Source organism: Zea mays, chromosome 3 (genome assembly GCF_902167145.1).
Source record: "Zea mays cultivar B73 chromosome 3, Zm-B73-REFERENCE-NAM-5.0, whole genome shotgun sequence".
Lineage (NCBI taxonomy): Eukaryota > Viridiplantae > Streptophyta > Magnoliopsida > Poales > Poaceae > Zea > Zea mays.
In genome coordinates, this window is record NC_050098.1 from 96,837,621 (window position 1) to 96,859,731 (window position 22,111).

Consider the following 22,111-nt stretch of genomic DNA (forward strand, 5'->3'; position numbering starts at 1 on the left):
CCCCTGGTGCTAATATTGTCACGGGGAAATGGATTTTCACGCACAAATTTCATGGAGATGGCTCTCTCAGTCGGTATAAGGCTCGTTGGATTCTACGTGGCTTCACCAGCGGCCAGGCATCAATTACGATGAGACTTCCAGTCCAGTGGTTAAACCCGCTACAGTACGCACAGTACTCCCTTTGACCCTTGTCCAGAATTGGTCTCTTCATCAGTTGGATGCCAAGAATGCATTTCTTCATGGTACATTGACAGACTGACTACTGCTCACAGCCTACTGGGTTCTTTGATTCTACTCAGCCAAACTTGGTATGTCGCCTCAACAAGTCTCTCTATGGCCTCAAGCAGGCACCCCGTCCCTGGTACAGCAAGTTTGCTACTTATTTGCTCTCATTTGGTTTTGTGGAGGCCAAGTCAGATACTTCCCTCTTCATATACCGATGTGGTGCCGAGACAACCTATCTACTCCTTTATGTTGATGACATTGTTCTTACTACTTCCAGTTCTCCGTTGATACAGCGTACCATCTCTGCTTTACAACGGGAATTTGCTATGAAGGATCTAGGTCAGCTTCATCATTTCTTGGGCATCATTGTTCAAAGGAACTCCACTGGCTTTCCTTGCATCAATGTCAGTATACACAGGAGATCATTAGTCGGGCAGGCTTGGTGGATTGTAAATCCTGCAACACTCTGATAGACACATCTGCCAAGATTTTCGGTACCTTCGATACACCACTCAGTAACCCTACTCATTACAGGAGTTTGGCTGGAGCATTGCAGTACCTCATTTTCACTCGCCCTGACATCACTTATGCAGTCTAGCAAGTGTGCCTTCATATGCATGACCCCAGGGAGCCCCACATGAATGTTCTCAAGCGCATTCTTCGTTACCTCCAGGGTACCCCGGACATCGGTCTTCTTCGACATTCCACTACTGTTGAACTTGTGGTGTATATTGATGCTGATTGGGCAGGTTGTCCAGACACCCAAAGGTCCACCTATGGTTATGTCGTCTTTCTTGGTGACAACCTCATATCTTGGTCGTCCAAGCGCCAGCACAGTCTCCCGCTCCATTGTTGAAGCGGAGTATCGTGCTGTTGCAAATGGTGTTGTTGAGGCTTCTTGGTTACGACAGTTGCTCCTCGAACTACACTCGTTATTAACCCACAATTGCCTTGTTTATTGTGACAACGTTAGTGTCGTCTCCATGTCCTCCAATCCAGTTCAGCATCAGCGCACAAAGCACATTGAGATTGATCTGCACTTCGTTCGAGACAAGGTTGCCATTGGTGATGTCAGGGTCCTTCATGTTCCAACGACATCACAATTTGCTGATATTTTCACCAAAGTCATTCCTACTTCAGTTTTCTCCAATTTTCGATCCAGTCTCAACGTCTGCCACAGCTAGAGTTGGGACTGCGGGGGGTGTTAGAATACTTGTATTAGATCCTTTGTGTGTGGGGGCAGGACTGTCATATGTTCATGTACAGATCCTGCCCATGGACGTTGTGCCATCCTATTATATGAAGTCATAGATGTTGCGCCATCCTTGTATAGGAGGTTTTCCCTGTGCTATTGCCCTTCCTTCTAGGTGGCTTCCTTATGGAGCCTTTCCTTCTTGAAGGTTTCCTTCTGGGAACTTTCCTTCCCTGTAAACAGTAGCCATAGGGTTTCCTCCTCTTGTCTTCCTATATGTTTGGCCTTCTAGGGCCTATCAATACATCCAACATTTGGCGACACACACACTTTCCAACAGATTTGATACTATGTCACTAACCTTGGAGCTTTGAGAAGGTAACAACTCCAGTAGTGGAGATGACTATTTGAGAGCATCAAGGCCATATGGGCCTATATTAGATGGGTGTCATATACTTAACACCAAAAATTGGGTTGGCACTTGCCATAGCAAATATGACAGGTCGGGCAAGCAGTACATGCACAGCAGCGCGGGCAGGAGCATGCGACATAGGCGTGAGACCACCATGCCGAGCGAATGGGACCATAGCATTCGGTTAGGCAGGCTATCAGTTGCGTCTTGAGTTTAGGACATTTCCATCTCTGGTTTGCTAATGTTAAGGGCCTGTTTACATCTTGCATGAGACTCCATTAGGGCTAAGCATAAAAATTATCTCAAATCCTAATCCCCCGTCTTCAACACAGGGAGTCGAGGGAACCGGTCAGAGACTACGAGCTTCGTAGTAGAGGTCCTTCCTCCTTAAACCCTGACGCCCTTGACAAAATGTAGGAAAGTTTACATAAGATTTGATTTGGGACACATTATTGGGTGGATATAGCAAAGAATGCAATTGATATATCATGTAGGGATATAGGAGTAAAGTGCACCTTGGGTCCCTAAACTTTTTATGAATTCTCAAATAGATCCTAGAACAAAAAATGATCGTTTGGGTCCTCGATCTACTATAAATTCTCACCTAGACCCTCCAACTAAAAAAGTGATCATTCAACTAATGTCGCGCACAAGTATAGGTCCAAATCCCACCACGTTACCTATATATGCCAATGTGGTTGTGCAAACGTGGATGAGACCAGGTGAAACTTGCCGAAAAAAACACCTCCCTCCTATATCTCCACCATGTCCACTCCCTCTGTCTGTCAATGATCATACTTCTGCCTCATGGCTGCACCTGCATGTTTTGTCTGCACCGCCCGCTGGCCAGTTGCAGCTGCGCATGCGCTCCGAAGGCACATGCTCAATGGCCATGGAACAAACCAAGAGAGGTGTGCAAGAGAGAGGGGGTTGCAAGGGGAGAGAGATAGTTTTTTTTTTGCAACTTTAGTCGACATGGCCAACAGCCGACAGTGGCATGGCATTGTTTTGGACCTATAGTTGAGTGCAACAATAGATTGAGGACCCAGGTGGTCGCATTTTTAGTTCAAGGACTCGAGTGAGAATTAGCACTAGATTAAGGACCTGTGTAGTCACTTTTGAGGACCCAACCAGGAACTCCTGAAAAGTTTAAGGAACTAGGGTGCATTTTACTCCAAACATAACAATCAATGTTTGGTTATAAATTAAAGATGAAGATAAACAAGAGATTACCCAAAACACTTCTTTCAGAAATGTACAAATCAATCTAGAAACCGGTGTTTTGTGAAGAAATCTGATCTTTGCAAATTTGAACAATGATAGAAATAAAATGAAAGATAAATTGAAAAACAAAATATGTTTCTATAAAAAATAAAGAAAATGAGGTGGAAAGCTTAGCTATGCAGAATTAATTCGAATTTTGAGATCATGATATCCATACTTGAAAAAATGACTGGGAGTAAACTTCCTAAAGCACAGGTGAGGAACAGAATCACAACCTGGTAATAGTGTAGGCGTGGCAGTAATGAACTCAAAGATTTTCTGTTGTGGTCTGGATGAATTTTTGCAATTTCTTCATCTGACATTGTAGCCATTCTCTGGAATAAATCTGCTATGTTTGCACCCATATATGAATCAGGACCATACCAGACATTAAGATTTGGTATTTGGGCAAATGCCTAAAACATAGAAAGTTAAGGAAGCTTGATTACAGGATAAGTAAAATGAAAATAAAATACAAATGAAACTCAGATAATTCTCAGAAGCAAAACAGGTACCTGTAATATAGTTGGAACAACATTAGAAGAGGTGCAAGTTATTGTAGGAACAAGTTCATGAGCATGAGCTTTTGTTTCCAGCGAAGTATTAATGTAAATAACATGCAAAGACGGATAACATCTCGAAGCTTCCCTCAAAAAATGAGTATATTCACAACTTGAAGCAGCATCTGCTAATGAACAGCCAATCTGTTCACTGGACATTCTATAAACGACAACCTGCATAAATCAAAAAAAACATTAGCGCCTGCATGTTGCAGAGTTACGAAGCCATTAGGGATGTATTTGGTTGGATGGTCATCCATGGATAGTGTTTGGTTTGATAGATTGGTTGGACAAGGATATCCACTACAGGGAATCCCTACTAGATGCTGGATACAATGGCCACCAAAAAACTGGGGGATGAGCTCATCCATATTTTCTATTCTTTATCATCAGTAAATAAGTTAAGTATTATTAGTATATTGTATTATTAATTAATAATTATGATGACAAGATTAATTTTGGTAAGTGCTAATATGTTGATTAGTGCATGTTTTGTGTGCCAATTAAGGTAGTAGAAGTGCTAATAAACATATTTTTATCTTTAATTAGTGGTTATCGTGACAAAATTAGAGTTGGTGCATATTTATTATTGTATAATTAGTTGTTATTATTGTTAAATAATAGATACATTAGTCAACTATAGTCATTCCATCCACTCTCATCCATCTAACCAAACAGAAAAATAGTTTGTCCCATCCATCCAATCACAAACGGGTACTCCCTCCGTCCCATAATATAAGGTCAAACCAATTTTTAGTCATGTCCCATGATATAAGGTGTGCCTTCTCTAGAGATACGTACATCGATGCAGTAGAACTAGTGTTGATACAGAGAATTAAATACATTCCTTGTCTTTGAACTAGAGGTGGTTATGTCTTATATCCTGGGACGGAGGGAGTAGTATGGATAAGCCCATCCTAAAATCCAAGGACGGCAAACCGCATCAAACTTTGCCCTCAAACAAACATGGGCAATTTTGGATATACATGGCTAGTTACTAGTTGGGCTAAAAAATAGCCCAAATTAGGTATAGTTGACTAGCGAAAGGACCTCTAGTTGAGTTGGTTAAGTGGTCTGAGTAGCACTCCTCAGGTTCTGAGCTCAGCTCTCTATGGGAGTGAATTTCAAGCTGAGGTTAAAAATTTCCTCGTCAGCCACATACCAAAGCACAGGTCTAAGGCCTGACCCCAGTCGTGGGGTTCAGGGGTTTTCTCGACCTACGCGAGATGGTTTTCTTCTTAATATAATGCTCGGGGACTGTCTTACCACCCGCAGGTCAAGTTTTTAGTTAAAGTTGACTAGCTAGTTGGCTAACAACTAGTTGGAGACTTGGCTAAAAATTAGCCCGCCTATCAGCTCTCTTGTTTGAATGCACTATAGCTAATTTAACGTAAAATTAGCTAGCTAGTAATTAACCCATGCTATCTAAACATGCCCTTAGGTTGTGGGTGAAATATATCCATGTGAAAATAACAAAAAATGACAAGCATGATATGCTGAAGTTGACTACTATTTTGATCAGACTTATTTAAACATCATATAGCCAAGATATCACTTATTACATTAACCAATGCAAGTATGGAACAGTCGGTCATTTGTTCTGCTCGGATAGTCTGGTTATGGTTAAAAATCTTCTTTTGCTACAACTTTCTCTGTATTTTGCACAATCACATCTACAGTAAAGTCAAAGTTCAGACTTCAGAAAGTGCTAGTTCGCAAAAGATATACATGGTAGCACAACAGATAAATTGGATCAGACTAGGATCGTTCCAGTATTCATCCCAACTGCCACTCCAGAATAATGTATAAAAGTGGAGCCTGAACTAGAAGGAGAATAAGCTCATAAGTCATAGCAAGGTTCCCAAATGATGTTACTTCACTATTTCACTAACATAGTAACATGGTATAAGTGTATACAAACCTACTCAGCTTTATTCTCACAGTATGCTCTTAGTGACAAATGACATGACAATTAGACTTCTGGAAACACTAATTAAAAAATACCTTATTAAATCCTGCTTGATCAAGTACTGCCCGAACATTTTCTGACATGAAGTCAACACCTAGAACTGTAATATAGTCGCATCCTGCTTCAGCCATTTTAACAGCACTATCTGCCATAATCAAGGAATCAGATATTTGGATGTGGGGCCACTGCTTCTTTGCAGCAGTGAGTATGCCTTGCACCTCAGGATCCATATAAAAGTGTGCAACAACCCCAATTTTTTTCTCTTTAAGGGTATTCACAAGGCCTGAAACCTTGGACTCATCAGGGGATAAAAACAGCGCCTGCAATTAAACATTAAATTGTAGTGAGTTGCTTCATGCAAATATCAATATGAAGACTTACAATAAAATGATACATTCAAGCTAATTTAAGTTGTCAATTTCACCACCAAATTTTCTTTTTTATAAGTAACGTGGAAACCATTGGTACATTAGTGATTAGTAAATGTGGGTGGGATGTCTCAAGCCATATGAAGTTGTCGAGCAAGAAATCATATCATTGCAGTTCCACTGAGCATCAACGCTACCACTAGGACAAACAGGTTCGTCAGTGCTGGAAAGAATTACAGCTCGAGGATGTCAGATGTCTTTTGCTGGATATACAATCATCAAAAGACTTTGTGCTGTTGTGGAAGTGGTGGAATGCAAGGAACAAGCTCAATGTGGGAGAGATAACCTCGACCTATCTGGAGGTTGCATGTGCTGTGAACTCAATGATCAGAGTTATCCAGGATGATGGCGATCAGCAAACTCGCACGACTACACCGTGGCAGGTCTGGAAGCCACCTGACATGCCTGACATGGATCAGTTGAAGATCAACATTGACGGATCTTTTAGAAGGGAGGAGAATGTGAGAGCATGTGGTTTCATTATATGCAACCACCTGGGAGAACCAGTACTAGCAGGGGCGACAAAGATTAGTCCCTGGACGCTCTGTCGGCAGAGATGGAGGCACGTATGTTTGCCCTGGAAACAGAAGAGATGTATGTCATTTCCAGAATTGAGCTGGAGATGGACTCAAGGCAGTTGCGAGAGGCGATCACCTCCAACACAAGAGAGAAGAGACCTAGCACGGGGGAGGGGGGTGTTCTCTACAATTGTATTTGTGAGCTCTTCTATGATTACTTTAGATGTACAAAGATCCTAAATATCACACGTTTTTGTAATTCGTCTGCAAACAAGATCAGTAAGGTTGCTATGAGTTGGGACATGGGTCAATCTTCTGTGTGGAGTGACCCCCTCCCTGATTTTGTTAAGAGTGGTAGCTCGCGATTTGGCTGAGCTCACATCCTTTAATACAAGGCTACCAAGATGGCATGGTTGTAGAGCCCGACAAGATCTCCATCAAGCAGGATGGCAAGATGATTGACAACGTCAACCCACAGAACATCTGATGGGTGACGCTACAACAATAGGTCATTGGCTTCCTCATGACATCCATGACTCAAGAAGTCATGGTTCAGGTTGCCATCTACAAAACACCATATAAGGTGACGTCAGAATTACAGAAGACCTAGGCATCGCAGTCAAGAGCCCGGACCGTGAACACACAAATTGCCCTGGCAACTACAAGAAAAGGTAATGTGATAATGGTTATATAAATTGCCAAGATGAAATCTCTTGGGCTTCGGATGGCTCCCGCCTCCCTCTCCCCCGAGGCGACGCCGTCCTCCACCCTTTCACCTTCCCGCCTCTCCAGCTTTCTGCCGACGACCACCCCGGAGCCGGCAGCCACTGCCTCGCCGACCTACAACCCCTTGCCTTTCCGTCTCTCCAGCTTCCTGCCGGCGACCACCCCGGAGCTGGCAGCCACTGTCTCGCCGACTTCCAACCCCCCGTCTTCCCGTCTCTCCAGCTTCCTGCCGGCGACCATCCCGGAACCGGCAGCCACCGTCTCAAGCCCCTTGATATCACCCGTCCCATTGGCGTCGGCCAGCACCCTTCCCACGGCAGCGGCGGCTGGCGGTCGTTCCAAGCCTCAACGCTGGCATGAAGTTAGCCTGTCGGACTCCACGTTCTCTACCTCATCGTCGCCGTCCTTCCGGGATGTGGTGATTGCTGCGCCTGCTCCTACCCGCTCCGGCTCCCGGAAGGCTAAGTCTTCATCGCATTCACTCTCTCGGGAGAAATTCCAAGCGACGATCACCACTCGACGTGAAGATAGCCTCACTCGCCCTTCCTCTGTTGATGCCGGCGGGTGGCAACTGGTGGAATCGAGAAGGTCCAGGAGGAGGCGCTTATTTTTGAAGCAGGAGCCTCGGTCCCGCCGTGTGCCGGTTGACCTTGTAGGCCGCTGCTTCAACTGCCTCTCGCCTCATCACTTTGCCAAGGATTGTTGGGAGAGATCAAGGTGCTTCTGCTGTGGTGGCCTGGGACATCTCTCCTATAAGTGCTCTGCTCCCAGGCGTGCAGAGCCAAGAAGACCAGTTTGGCGGAGACTTGGGCCTACGGTTGCACCGGTGTCCAAGAAGTCGGTCTGGGATCGGCTGGGCTCGACGATGGCGCATCGCGATCGGTTAGACCTTCTGTCTTCGTCTTCTGCGGGTGCGGCGCCTGTGAGAATCCCAGTCTGGAGGAGAATCACCCCTGTCAGTGATGCTTCGCAGCGTGCGGAACCTGCTGTGCTGACTGGGTCTTCTGAAGGTGGCCCGACTATTGGTGGAGAGGCTCGTCCGGCTAAGAGGCGTCGTCGCCGACAACGGAAACGATCATTGGCACCCATTATTCATGAGGATGCCCAGTTGGCGCCGGTATCTTCCCCGACCCACGATTCTGCTTCACCTGTGCTGGAGGACTCTTCCCCACCTTCTTTCCCTTGTATCATTGGTTGGAACCAGAGTATGTCGCGGGCGGAGGAAGATCTCGCTACGGCGGTTGTCATCACTGTTTTTGGTAATATGGAAGTTGTGTCTGCCAATGATATTGCGGCACCCCTGGCATCACGTCTGGAGGTTGATGAAGGATCCCTGGTTATTAGGCAGCTCTCTACTTCTTCTTTCCTGCTGATGCTGCCTTCAGATGGATTGGTGCAACAATTGTGTGGAAGATGGTCAGTTGTGCGTGCTAATTCCTTCTCACTTTCTTGCAAAAGATGGTCACGCCTGATGAATTCCTCTGGAAGCACCCTTGCTCAGTTGTTAGAAGTTGAACTGGATGGCATCCCTGTACATGCTTGGGAAGTACCCACCGTGGAGAGTTTGCTCAGCCCTTTTGCATGGATAGAGAGTGTGCATGAAGATACATTGCAACTAAGAAATCTCAGCAGCTTCCGTTGTTCTGTTTGGTGTCTGGACCCTGTCAGCATACCTCCTGCTAGAGATCTTTGGGTTGTTGAACCTCTGCAACTGGGTATTGGGGATGGTTCTGGTGTCAGATCACTGGTCTATCCGGTTAACATTCGGTGGAAGGCTGCTGCTGGCACTGAAAATTCAGCTCCCCGCCCCCCTCCATCCTCAGTGATCACTCCTGCAGAACCTCGTCGACATTTGCGCTCCCGTTCTCCGCCGGCATACAGAGGTCAGCGTAGTGGAACTTCCTTTGGTCATGCTCAAGGCACAGATCATTACGTTCAGGGTTCGTCCTCCTGCCATGGTTTTCGTGAAGCTAGCTGCAGGGATCCTCAGGTTGTGCAGAAAATGACTCTTGAGCCACCCCATGGCTCGGTTATAGCTCCGACGTCCTCCATTCTTGGACCTCCTGAAGCCGGTTTGCAGACGCTTGAGTCTGGCCACCCCACACCCTTCGCTCATGGTTTTACCGATGATGTTGGTGGTGGATTATGCGTTGTGCAGAATGTGATCTTGGAGCCACCTCCTGGTTCGGTCACAGTTCCGACGCTTGTATCTACTCACACCACAACCTCCACTCAGGGTAGTCTCGAAGTTGATGATGATCTCCTCTGCGTTGAGCAGAACGTGAACCTTGAGCCACCCCCTGGTTCGGTCACTGTTCCGTCGCCTGTGAGTGCTCAGACAGTCCGGCTAGATACCAAAGTTGAAGGCAGGAAAACCCTGGCTGAAAATCTGCTAAAGTCTACTTCAACGTTGCCCGCTGGGACTTATGGTATTAGGGCTGGTTTACAAGCATCCAACACGGTAACTAAGGTTTACTACAGAAGACGGCTGTGTGGGAAGCAGGAAGGTTCTCTAATTTCAGAGCAGCTGCCTACGATGGAGCTTGATGGTGCACCAATGGCTGTTACATCTCCTTGCTTGGTGGATGCTTCTCCCTCCCATGTTCCTTCTTCGGATGTGGTTGAGCTCACTGCGACTGTGGTAGACACTCAGGTGACTCCAGTTGCGGTGGCTCCTGCGTCCATATGTGGGGGGGACTCTCGTTGTTGAGCACGAGGTGCTTCATTCACACCAAAGACAAGCCTTCCTTGCGTCTGTTTCCCGGCGGCCTTCCAGAGTTCTGCCTGCTCCTCCCGTACAGCTCTTAAAATCAGGTTACAAGCTGCCCACCAAACCAATTCCAAGACGCAGTCGCAGAGTTGCTGGAGTGGGTGTTGAATTTACTCTGCTGACCTTGACAGTCGTGCTACTAGGAAAATCATGAGAGCAGTAGGCATAATTACCAATAATAATGGTATGGATCAGAGGGCGCTTGATGAATATGCAAATCTGTTCAAGACACCCTTGTCAAGTTCTCATATAAAGGCTCTGGCAGCGCTGTTTGGCTGGCAGCCTCCTGAAGACATGTAGTTGCTCCCTTTGGCTGCTTCGGTCGCTTCCTGCACCCTTAAGATAAATGGATCCAGAACGTGTTCTTATCTGGAATGTTCGAGGATTAAACTCCTCAGCTAGGCAAGCTTCTGTTCGTTCCTTAGTTGATTCTGCTAGAATAGATATCGTCTGTTTACAAGAAACCAAAATGGATGTTATTAGTCGTGGAACCCTCCTTTCAGCCTTGGGTTCTAATTTTGATCACCATATTGAGCTCCCTGCTGTTGGTTCCAGTGGGGGAATTCTGGTAGCATGGAAACACTGTGTGGATACCACTGGAGAGTTGTATGTGAGGAATAATAGTGTCTCGGTGCAGTTCTGCAATTGCAATGGGAGAACATGGTGGCTCACTTGCGTGTATGGACCACAGGGAAACAGTGAAAAAGTCCTTTTTTTGCAGGAGCTTAGGGACCTGAGATTGCTGTGTCATGGCCCTTGGATGATTGCTGGTGATTTCAACATGATTTATAAAGCTGAAGATAAGAATAATACTAACATAAACCGAGTTATGATGGGAAGATTTCGTAGCTTCATCAATGATCTTGCTCTAAGTGAGCTTCCTTTAATTGGTCGGAAATTCACTTGGTCTAGTCAGCAGAATCCCCCAACCCTAGTGAAACTTGATAGAGTATTATGCACATTGGACTGGGTGGATTTGTTTCCAAATTCCTTGCTTCAGAGTTCTGCCTCTAATGACTCAGACCACTGCCCCCTCCTTTTGGGCCTGAATGACAATAGTATGGCAGGAAGGCGCAGGTTTCATTTTGAGTCCTTTTGGCCTAAGTTTGAGGGATTTCTGGAGGCTGTTTCGTTGGCTTGGCATTCTGTTCCAGCTGTGCAGTGTCCTTTTGCAACTTTGAACTCTAAACTGAAAGCTACTGCTCGTGGGCTGCAGGCTTGGAGTGCTAAAAAGGTTGGGCATATTTCAGCCTCTTTAGCCCTTGCCCGTGTGCTCCTGCACCAGTTGGAAATTGTTCAAGACAGTCGTGGTCTTTCCCCAGCTGAGCTATGGTTTCTCTTATGCCTTAAGAAACACTCCCTTGCTCTATCTTCACTTCAAAGGACAATTGCCAGGCTTCGTTCCAGAATTGGGTGGCTGCGTGAGGGTGATGCTAATACTAAATTATTCCACATGCATTCAAGATTCCGCAAGAAGAAGAATTTTGTTCCTAAATTGGTCTCTAATGGTGTTGTCCTAACCAGCCATGATGCCAAAGCTGATCTGGTCAACGAATTCTATGGCAATCTTTTGGGACAATGCAGCGATAGAGAGCAAACTATCTCTCTGGAAAGTTTGGGAATTCCTTGTCATGATCTGTCAGCCTTAGATGCACCATTCACTGAGAAGGAGGTATGGGACACAATTTTACACCTTCCTTCGGACAAGGCTCCAGGGCCAGATGGGTTCACAGGAAAATTCTATAGAGTCTGCTGAGAGATTATTAAGGCTGATGTTATGGCTGTTTTCTCGGCGGTTGGGAGCAGAAGGTTCGCTAATTTTCAGATCCTTAATACTGCTTATATCACCCTTATTCCAAAGTTTGAGGGGGCCGATCAAGTTAAAAATTTCAGACCTATCAGTTTAGTTCATAGTGTTGCAAAATTGCTCACTAAACTTCTCGCTAATTGTTTGGCTGGAAGACTTCATGATATGGTTTCTCCTAACCAAAGTGCTTTTATTAAAGGCCGCTTCATTCAGGATAATTATATGTTGGTGCAGCAAACCGCCCGCTATCTCCATCAACAGAAGCAACCTAGGATGCTTCTAAAGCTTGATATCTCAAAGGCCTTTGATTCAGTTTCATGGCCCTTCCTCCTGGAAGTCTTGCAACATTTGGGATTTGGCCAAGTCTGGAGAGATATTATTAGTGGCTTGCTATGGACTTCCTCATCTCATGTGTTACTTAATGGGTTACCTGGACAACCTATTTTTCATCGTCGTGGTCTCCGGCAGGGGGATCCTCTGTCTCCTTTTCTGTTCATCTTGGTCATGGATACTTTGGGCTTCTTGATTAATAAGGCCGCACAGGATGGACTGCTGCAGCCCCTTGCTCCTCGGGCATTGCAACACCGGGTTTCTCTCTATGCGGATGATGTGGTGATCTTTCTTCGGCCGGCAGCCATGGATATCAATGTTATTCTAGATTGTCTTCAGCTGTTTGGAGATGCTTCGGGTTTACGTACGAATGTTCAGAAAAGCAGCGTGTACCCTATTAGATGTGGAGATCAGGACCTTGCTTTGCTGCAGAATATGTTGCCTTGTGAGTTAGCTGAATTCCCTTGCCGCTATCTGGGTTTACCGCTTGCCATTAAAAAGCTTTCAAAAATCCAAGTACAACCCATCATTGATAAGATTGCAAATCAACTCTCTGGATGGAAGGCTGAGTTATTGACTAAAGCTGGTCGTAAGGTGCACGTCCAGCATGTCCTCACAGGGATGGTGATCTACTTGGCCATGGCTGTTGACCTTCCAGCTTGGGCCCTTAAAGCCATTGATAAGATTCGTCGAGGTTTTCTGTGGCGAGGTCGAAGAAATGTAAAAGGTGGCCACTGTCACGTGGCTTGGGGAATTGTTTGTAGGCCTCGCGAATTGGGTGGTCTAGGCATTTCCAGCATGAAAGAACTTGCTTGGTCTCTTAGAATGAGATGGCTTTGGCTGGCTAAAACTGAGCCATCTCGCCCGTGGGCCTCTCTTGCTATCCAGGTTCCTAAAAAGGTAAAATATTTCTTCTCCATGGCTATGCAAACTGAGCTTGGTAATGGGGCTACAACCTATTTCTGGACTGATAGGTGGTTATCGGGTCACAGAATTGCAGAGTTAGTCCCTCGATTATTTGGGATCATCCCTAAGAGACGGGTTAGCAAGAGAACAGTGGTGGATGCTATCTCTAATCAGAGCTGGATTTCTGACATTCAAGGAGCTCTTTCGGTTGGAATTATCAATGAATTTCTCATTTTGTGGGATTTAATTGACTCGATTGTTTTAAGACCTCAAGTTGAAGACAAACATTTCTTCCGTCTAGCTGCAAACGGAAAGTTCTCCTCAAAGGAAGCATATAGGGGTTTCTTTTTGGGATCTTCTGAGTTTGAGCCTTTTCATAGAATATGGAAATCTTGGGCTCCTCCAAAAACCAAGTTTTTTATGTGGTTGGTCGCTCACAGGAAGGTTTGGACAGCAGACAGGCTGCAGAAAAGAGGTATGGACCATCCAGAGAGATGTCCACTATGTGACCAGGATCAAGAAACCTTGGACCATATGTTGATAGGATGTGTTTTTGCTCGAGAATTCTGGTTTAAATTGCTTCTTCAAGTGAACCTGCAGTTTCTTGCCCCCCAATCTGAGGATAGTGCTTTTCTTGAATGGTGGAGAATGTTATGTACCAAAGTCTCTGGAATTGCAAGGGACGGCCTCAATTCTCTAGTCATTCTGGGAGTTTGGACCTTATGGAAGCAACGCAATGGATGTGTTTTTGACAATAAGAACCCCAGTATTGCTGATGCTATTAGAAGAGTTGAGTTGGAGGTTCACCTATGGGAGATGGCTGGTGCAAAAAAGTTGTCTTTGCTCACCGCCCCCATTTCGGGCATCCCTGCTAGTTAGCTAGCATTGTGGTTATTTGTGTTAGTTTCTTCTTTAGACATGGATGGGTTTCTATATGCCTGTTACTGGCCGCCATAGGCGCCTCTTTTGTTTTCTTCTGTAATTGTCCTTCTTCTTTAATATAATATCGTGCAGTTCTCCTGCGCTTTCGAGAAAAAAAAAAGATGAAATCTCTTGCGGATGAGATGGCATGACCTAGACTATTAACGATGAAGAACTTGTCTCGTACATTGTAGCGAGACTTGATGAAGAGTACAGCCCGGTGGTCTCTGCTCCCATCTTCTCAGCTTCGTCGCTAGGATGGATCTACTTCATGGCAGGGACGGAGGCAGCGGTGCGGCGGGTGGGGCTTGAGCCCCCCTACTGCTGTCGAGCCCATGGAGCCCCACTAGAGCCTTCCCTAAGATTTTTAGTGTGCACATACAATGTAGAAGGGGCTCCTATCTACAGTTGTTTAGTTTAGTCTCTCCTAAAAAACTTTCTGGCTCTGTCCCTGCTTCATGGAGGTCATCAAGTCTCTACTAATGCTGCTAGTCGAAAGCGTGGAAACAACAACCGCGGCCACCGGCCATGGCCATAGTTAAGGCAGAGGGTGTGGTGGTCCTCATGATGGTCGTGGTGGCTACCAAGGTCCATCGCCATTGTCTGATATATGTCCGAGCTCGGCGCACTGACAAGATCTGTCAAGTCTACCACAAGGTAGGCATATTTCCCTCGATTGCTCATACCACTATGATGAGAGCTACAACTTCGATATCAAGAGTGCAGTTGTGGCCACCCATGGTGGCGACACTAGCTGCTACACCGACACAGTGGCAACAAATCAAATTGCATCTGACCTAGACAACCTAACAGTCCAGAACAAGTACAAGGGGACAGATCAAATCCTCAGCCAATGCGACAAGTATGAACATCGACAATATTGGTCATGATGTTATTGATACCTCTTGTAAAACCTTATATCTCAACAATGCCTTACAAATTTCTCGTGCCACACAGAATCTAGTCTCAGTTCATTGTTTTTCCAAGGACAATCATATCTCACTTGAATATTTTTCTTATCACTTTCTGATTAAGGATCTAGACATAAGGAAGGTTCTACTTCATGGTAGATGTGAAAATGGCCTTTACCCCTTACCAAGTCTCCGACGAGAGGCTTTTGGCGCCATCAAGATGTCCCCTCAACATAGACATAGTTGCCTTTGTAATCCATCCTTTCAGATTATTGAGAAGTCAGTCAACCAAAATAAGATTTTATGTTCTAGTGAGTCAGAAGAATCTGTCTGTAATGCCTATCAGCAGGCAAAGAGTCATCAGCTTCCTTATCCTACATCAACAAGTTTCATTGAACCCCCTTAAACTTGTGTCTTTCGATGTATAGGGTCCTGCTCCCAAGTCTGCTGGTTGAAAGTATTATGTTAGTTTTATTAATGATTTCAGCAAGTTCACCTAGGTATAAATGCTCAAATTTAAATATAAAGTGTTTGAAAAGTTTGTTGAATTTCAGAACATGGTTGAGTGTAGCTTAAACAACAAGATAATTGTTGTCCAAACTGATTGGGAAGACTAGTATCAACGGTTGAACTCGTTTTTCACCAAGATAGGTTTCTCACACCTAGTGTCTTGTCCCCATGATCATCAGCAAAACGGCCCTGCTTAAAGAAAGCATAGAGGTTGGTCTATCTTTGCTTGCACATGCTTTAATGCCACTAAAATTCTAGGATAAAGCATCTGCCGCTACCGCATATCTTGTAAATCTCACACCACCAAGTTGCTTGATAACCTCTGACTATTCTTCCCTCGAAGTTCTTAGGTATGTCTACTGGCCTAACTTGCGCCCTTACAACACCTGTAACCTTTCATTTCGGTCAGTTCATTGTATTTTCCTATGATACAACATCATGCATAACGAGTATGTGTCTCAAAATAGCAATTGGTCGTATTTATATTTCTCAAGATGTCGATTTTGATAAAGTTTTTCCATTTGGTTAGTTTCACCCTAATGTTGGTGCTAGACTAAGGACCGAAATCAATCTATTGTGTTCAACACTTTTACCTTCATCTAACTTTGATGACAAGGGGACTTATAATAAAGTTGATCCTTTGTTGGTTAATGATTCATCCGACAATGCTACTAATGAAAATTATAAAATTGCTATTGGTGACAGGCTAGAAGATGCAGTACAGAACTATATCCAGATTTACGAGAGTGATGTGGATGTACAGCAGCTAGACCAGCAACACTCGCCTGCACAAAAACGTGCTATCTCACCTCACCTGGTTTACCAGCAGTGAACCAAAAGGAGGGCAAATGAAGTTGGACGCTATACAAACCGCACAAAACCTCAATGCCTTGAAAGTCATGTGTGTAATGCGCCTAATCACCATGTAGCAACATCAACCTGTTGGTCCCTCAAGCAGCATAGAAAGTAGTGCGGTAGAACCTTCAGATGACTCGACATCATCAGCATGACCAGCAACTCTATCACCTCGATGACCTTCTTTTCCCACTATTTACACAAATGCATGGTTTTCAAGTAGTCCGATTAGCTGGTCGATTAGCAAGGGCGATCAGCGGACTAATCGCGATTAGGACGACAACTTGGACCATTAGTCTGTCCTGGTCACCCCTGATCATCTAGTAATAATCCTTCTCTTCTAGGACATATATTTATATATATGTAGTATACTTGTGCACATTTATTGTTAGACTACCCGTCTAGGGTTTGTGTTATTCCCCTTGTAATGACCGTTATACCCCCTGTGTAATGGGCCTGGCCCAGTTACTTACTCTATTAATATCACTCCCAACCCTGGTTAGGGTATGGTTCCTATTCTAATATGGTATCAGCTTTGGTTTAGGTTTAGGTCCTCTCCCTGCCCAGCCGCCAGGGGCTTCTCCCTGCCCTGCCGCCGCCGGCCCCCTGCCCCCAGCCCCGCCGCCGCCAGGGTAGCAGGCACAGCCGAACACGCGAAGGTGGTCATAGGAAGGCGGTACGCCACCCTACCCCCCACTTCGCCCTATACGGCACAACCCCTTCCTATGACCACCTTCGCGTGTTCGGCTGTGCCTGCTACCCTAACACTTCCGCTACCGCTCCACATAAGCTTTCTCCTCGCTCCACCCGCTGTCTATTCCTTGGCTATGTAAGTAGAGGGACTCTAACTCTCATCAGAGGATGACACTATGAGTTGGGGCAATTTTCTGTTTATTTCCTCAAACACTACACAATGCCATACCCGTCTAAGGGTCGGGATACATATTTATAGCCCAAGGGGCTGCAGCATATGCTTCCTAGAGTTGCGAATATGCTGTCCTACAAACTGCACTAACCACTAGGTGCTGTTGTACTCTAGTCAAAAAGGAAAAACTACAGCAAGCTGCTGTCCTCCAAAAGCTGAAACTGAAAAAGGAGATGCCTGCAGGCTGTCCTCGCAGTCAAAAGACTGCTGCTGTGCTGCCTGCCGCAGTCCTTGCTGTCTGCCGCAGTCCTTGCAGTCAAAAGCTGCTGCGTTGCTGCTGTCCTGCAGCAGAGATGCTGTGCGGACTGCGGACTGTCCTCCACACATGACTTATTCCATCAGGCTATTCCCCTGACCACAAGGGGTACCGGTGTCTGGACCTCACCTCCCACCGCATCATCATCTCTCGTCATGTCATCTTTGACGAAGATGTGTTTCCCCTTGCTGGCTCCACCCCACCCACCGATCTTGACTCCCTCCTCGAGTCCGATCTGATTCCCCCCCACCTTCGGCTCCCCGTCTTGCGCCGTTACCTACTCCTCGTGCGGCCCCCACGACCTCTTCCGCGCCACGCGCGGCCCCGTCGACCCCGCCTGCGCCACGCGCGGCCCCGTCGACTCCGGTTCGATTCGCCAACCCCGCCCTCGTCTACCATCGCCGCGGCCACGCCACTACCTCGGCGCCCCCCGACTCGGGCCCGTCGACGAGCGCGGCCCGATTCGCCGACCCCGCCGTCGTCTATCACCGCCGTGAGCCGGCCCCACCAGCCGCTCCCGACGTTCCGGCGGCTCACTCCGAGTCGTCCGTATACCACCCGGTCGCCATCCACCGCGACCCCGGGCACGTCCACCCGATGGTGACTCGGCGCGCTGCTGGCGTTCTCCGCCCCGTCGACCGGCTCATCTTGGCAGCCGCTACGACTAGCACTCCACCCGACGCTTCCCCGGTACCCTCCTCCGTTCGCACTGCCCTCGCCGACCCACATTGGCGTCGCGCTATGGAGGAGGAGTACGCGGCCCTCTTGGCCAACCACACCTGGGACCCGGTGCCGCGTCCACCAGGCACCAACGTGGTCACCGGCAAGTGGCTATTTCGCCACAAGCTGACCTCGGACGGCTCCCTCGACCGCTACAAGGCCCGTTGGGTCCTTCGGGGCTTCACCCAGCGCCCCGGAGTGGACTACGACGAGACCTTCAGCCCTGTCGTCAAGTTCGCCACTGTTCGCGCCGTCCTCTCCCTCGCCCTCTCCCGCGACTGGGCGATCCATCAGCTCGATGTCAAGAATGCCTTCCTCCATGGCACTCTGACGGAGACTGTCTACTGCAGCCAGCCCACCGGCTTCGTCGACGCTGACCGTCCGGACCTGGTTTGCCGGCTGAACCGGTCCCTGTACGGCCTCAAGCAGGCGCCACGGGCTTGGTACAGTCGCTTCGCCTCCTACCTGGCCTCCGTCGGCTTCGTCGAGGCCAAGTCGGACACGTCCCTGTTCATCTACCGGCGCTGCGACGACACCGTCTACCTCCTGCTCTACGTCGACGACATTGTGCTCACGGCATCCACCGCCGACCTCCTACACCGCACGATCGTCGCCCTTCAGCGGGAGTTCGCGATGAAGGACCTGGGGCCCCTCCACCACTTCCTCGGCATCACCGCCGAACGTCGGCCTCAGGGTCTCTTCCTCCACCAGCGCCAGTACGCCATCGACATCCTGGAGCGGGCTGGCATGTCTGACTGCAAGCCCTGCTCCACGCCTGTCGACACTCAGGCGAAGCTCTCTGAGGACGACGGGCCTCCGGTCGCCGACGCGACGGCATACCGGAGCCTCACCGGCGCGCTCCAGTACCTCACGTTCTCCAGGCCCGACATCGCCTACGCCGTCCAGCAGGTGTGCCTGCATATGCACACTCCGCGGGAGCCCCATCTCACTGCGCTCAAGCGGATTCTACGCTACCTCCGCGGCTCCCTCGACTACGGCCTCCTACTCCGCCCATCCCCGACGTCGGAGCTCGTGGTCTACACCGACGCTGACTGGGCTGGCTGTCCCGACACGCGCCGGTCCACCTCCGGCTACGCCGTCTTCCTGGGCGCCAACCTCGTCTCTTGGGCCGCCAAGAGGCAGCCCGTCGTCTCTCGCTCCAGCGCTGAGGCCGAGTACCGTGCTGTGGCCAACGGCGTGGCCGAGGCCTCCTGGCTGCGCCAGCTCCTCCACGAGCTTCACAGTCCCCTCCTGTGTGCCACCCTCGTCTACTGCGACAACGTCAGCGCGGTCTACCTCTCCACCAACCCCGTGCAGCATCAGCGCACGAAGCATGTGGAGATCGACCTGCACTTCGTCCGCGAGCGTGTCGCTGCCGGTGACGTCCGCGTTCTCAGCGTCCCCACCACGCTTCAGTTCGCCGACATCTTCACCAAGGGGTTACCGTCGAGTGTCTTTTTAGACTTTCGATCCAGTCTCAACATCTGTACAGGATAGAGTTGTGACTGCGGGGGGGTGTTAGACTACCCGTCTAGGGTTTGTGTTATTCCCATTGTAATGACCGTTATACCCCCTGTGTAATGGGCCTGGCCCAGTTACTCACTCTATTAATATCACTCCCAACCCTGGTTAGGGTATGGTTCCTATTCTAATATTTATTATATATACTACTATGCAACTTGCCTTCTGTCTACACACACACTTTGTTAGAAATATGTCCTAGAGATAATCATAGAGATGAGCATATTTCTTTGTATCCATGATATATATATTGCTTAATTGAATATCCATGAAAGGCACCTTGTATTGATTAGCAATTATGTGAATTGTTTGTGAGATTCTTTACTTGTATGGTTATTCTAAATGATGTCCCTGGTCAGAGTCGATGACTAGCACATATATTAGTTGATGACTACATTTCACAAGTCATGGACATGGAGATGTCGAACTAATAATGTGGGCGCATGTATGACATGAGGCTGGACCGATCTAATGTGAGATATTGTAATATAGTTCTCTTTTTGCAACATGTATATTGTGTCCTTAGACCTGAGATTGTCGCTCTCAAGATGTGGATTGACCTACTTAGGGACTATCAAACACTACTCTGTAACTGGGTAGTTATAAAGGTAGTTTTGGGTTTGTCAGGAAGCATGCTGTGAGGCATGGTCAGTCAAGATGGAATTTGTCCCTCTCTTCTTGAGAGAGATATCTCTGGGCCCCTCGAGTGATTGGATCAAGAAATGCATGGTCGTGCTAGGGTTAAGAGTTAACCACTGAAATGATTCCAATTCACAATATCAAGAAAGAGAGGTCAGCTTAGAGCCAGACCAAATATCGTGAGACAAAGGGAACAACATATACGTGATGTTGCAATGGTTCGTCTGATATGATCTTTACGTGCGCATAGGAGTTGACATGTTTTGCTAGAAGCCGTTGTCAATTATTGGGCCAAGTAAGAGTACTCGGGCCATGTCTATTTGTACGTAAACCTATAGGGTCACACACTTAAGGGGAAGGAAGCCTAACTCGGATTAGATCCGAAATTAGACTGGGCTTTAGGGTTACTGATGGGCCTCGGAGTCAGAAGCCCACCATAACGCCTATATAATGAGGGCCAGGGGCGCGGTTAGGTTTACCCCTAATTCGCCACCAGCAAACGAGCAGTCGCTCGCCTCTCGCCCTCGCGAAGCCGCCGTCGCGAACCTAGCAGTTCGGTACGCGGCGCTTCCTCCCTGTATGTATGGATACCTCGGAGGTGCTGCATCTGGAGCACTAGGACGAACCACGCGAGGACGCCGACGACTGCACGGCACTGCTCGACGCGTTCGTCTACATCGAGACGCCTTCCGCTGCCCTGCGCGTCTAGTGGTAATTCCATGACCTCTAATCGCAGTAGTTCTTGGTTTTATGGGGTTGAAAATTTTGTTTATCGCTAGCGTAGCCTCCCCATAATCCTACACACTTATGCACAGTATAACAGAGAACAAAATGAGCAGCATGTAGATAGATAGTATAAAGAATTTCAGATAGAACAAGAGTGCAAGACAGTAGCATATCAAATGAATGGATAAAGGATGGTGATCAAAAGAGGAGCTCATCTTCGAGATGGATTTACCATCGTCGCTGGTGAGAGGGATCTGAAGAGGAGGAATGAGAGAAAATAGTCGCCGGTGAGAGGGAACTAGAGAGGAGGGGCAAGAGCGAACAACCGCCAATGAGAGGGAACTAGAGCGCTAGGAAGCAACTGAAGGGTCATGCATTCATGCAAAACTGGATAGGTGTTAGCAGCGGCTATTCATATGGAACTATAGCTAAACCGAAAATAGGAGGCCCAAAAAAACCTAACACACTTGGTCGGTTTCTAGTCCAAACTAGACAACTAATCGAGATTAGTCGCAGATTAATCGAACAACTAGACGATTAGCACACCTAATCGGGTCGATACTCCTAATTGCCCCATAATAACCGACCTGGACAACTAATCGTGATTAGTCAGATGACTTGAAAACAGCGCACAAATGAACGCCCTCGAACAAGATTACAAGATGAAAAAAATACTCGTATTAAATATGGTTGTTTTACCGCCACTGGTAAACCTCAATACCTATCTAAGGCTCTAGATGATGACAATTGGAAGAATGCCATCAATGACGAATCTGATGCGCTGATGAAAAACAATACTCGGCATCTAGTTTCTACTAATAAGGCCAAGAATGTTATTGACTGCAAGTTGGTATATGGAATCAAATGGAAGGTAGATGGAAATCTAGATAGATATAAAGCTAGGCTTGTGGCAAGGGGTTTTAAGCAACGAAATGGCATAGAATATGAGACATTCAGTCGTATGATCAAAGCAACTACTATTACGATTGTTCTATCCTTGACAATTTCTAGAGGATGGACA

General features: G+C 47.2%; 1 protein-coding gene and 1 long non-coding RNA gene across 9 annotated transcripts in view; one reads left to right on the top strand and one right to left on the bottom strand.

Annotated features, from left to right (window-relative positions):
- Positions 1 to 22,111, bottom strand: part of LOC100279087 (quinolinate synthase, chloroplastic) — a 78,007-nt gene that overhangs the window by 50,991 nt on the left and 4,905 nt on the right. For all 8 annotated transcript variants that reach the window (XM_035966242.1, XM_008675982.3, XM_008675986.3 and 5 more), the window contains exons 2-4: positions 5,657 to 5,941; positions 3,608 to 3,826; positions 3,329 to 3,508 (exon numbers count right to left, since the gene is read on the bottom strand). In XM_035966242.1, the coding sequence (XP_035822135.1) occupies positions 3,329 to 3,508; positions 3,608 to 3,826; positions 5,657 to 5,941 (684 nt within the window). The remainder of the gene's footprint in view (positions 1 to 3,328; positions 3,509 to 3,607; positions 3,827 to 5,656; positions 5,942 to 22,111) is intronic.
- Positions 7,492 to 17,112, top strand: LOC103650412 (uncharacterized). Its single transcript, XR_564137.4, has 3 exons — positions 7,492 to 7,505; positions 10,195 to 10,196; positions 16,973 to 17,112. It is a non-coding gene; the product is annotated as an uncharacterized lncRNA (long non-coding RNA).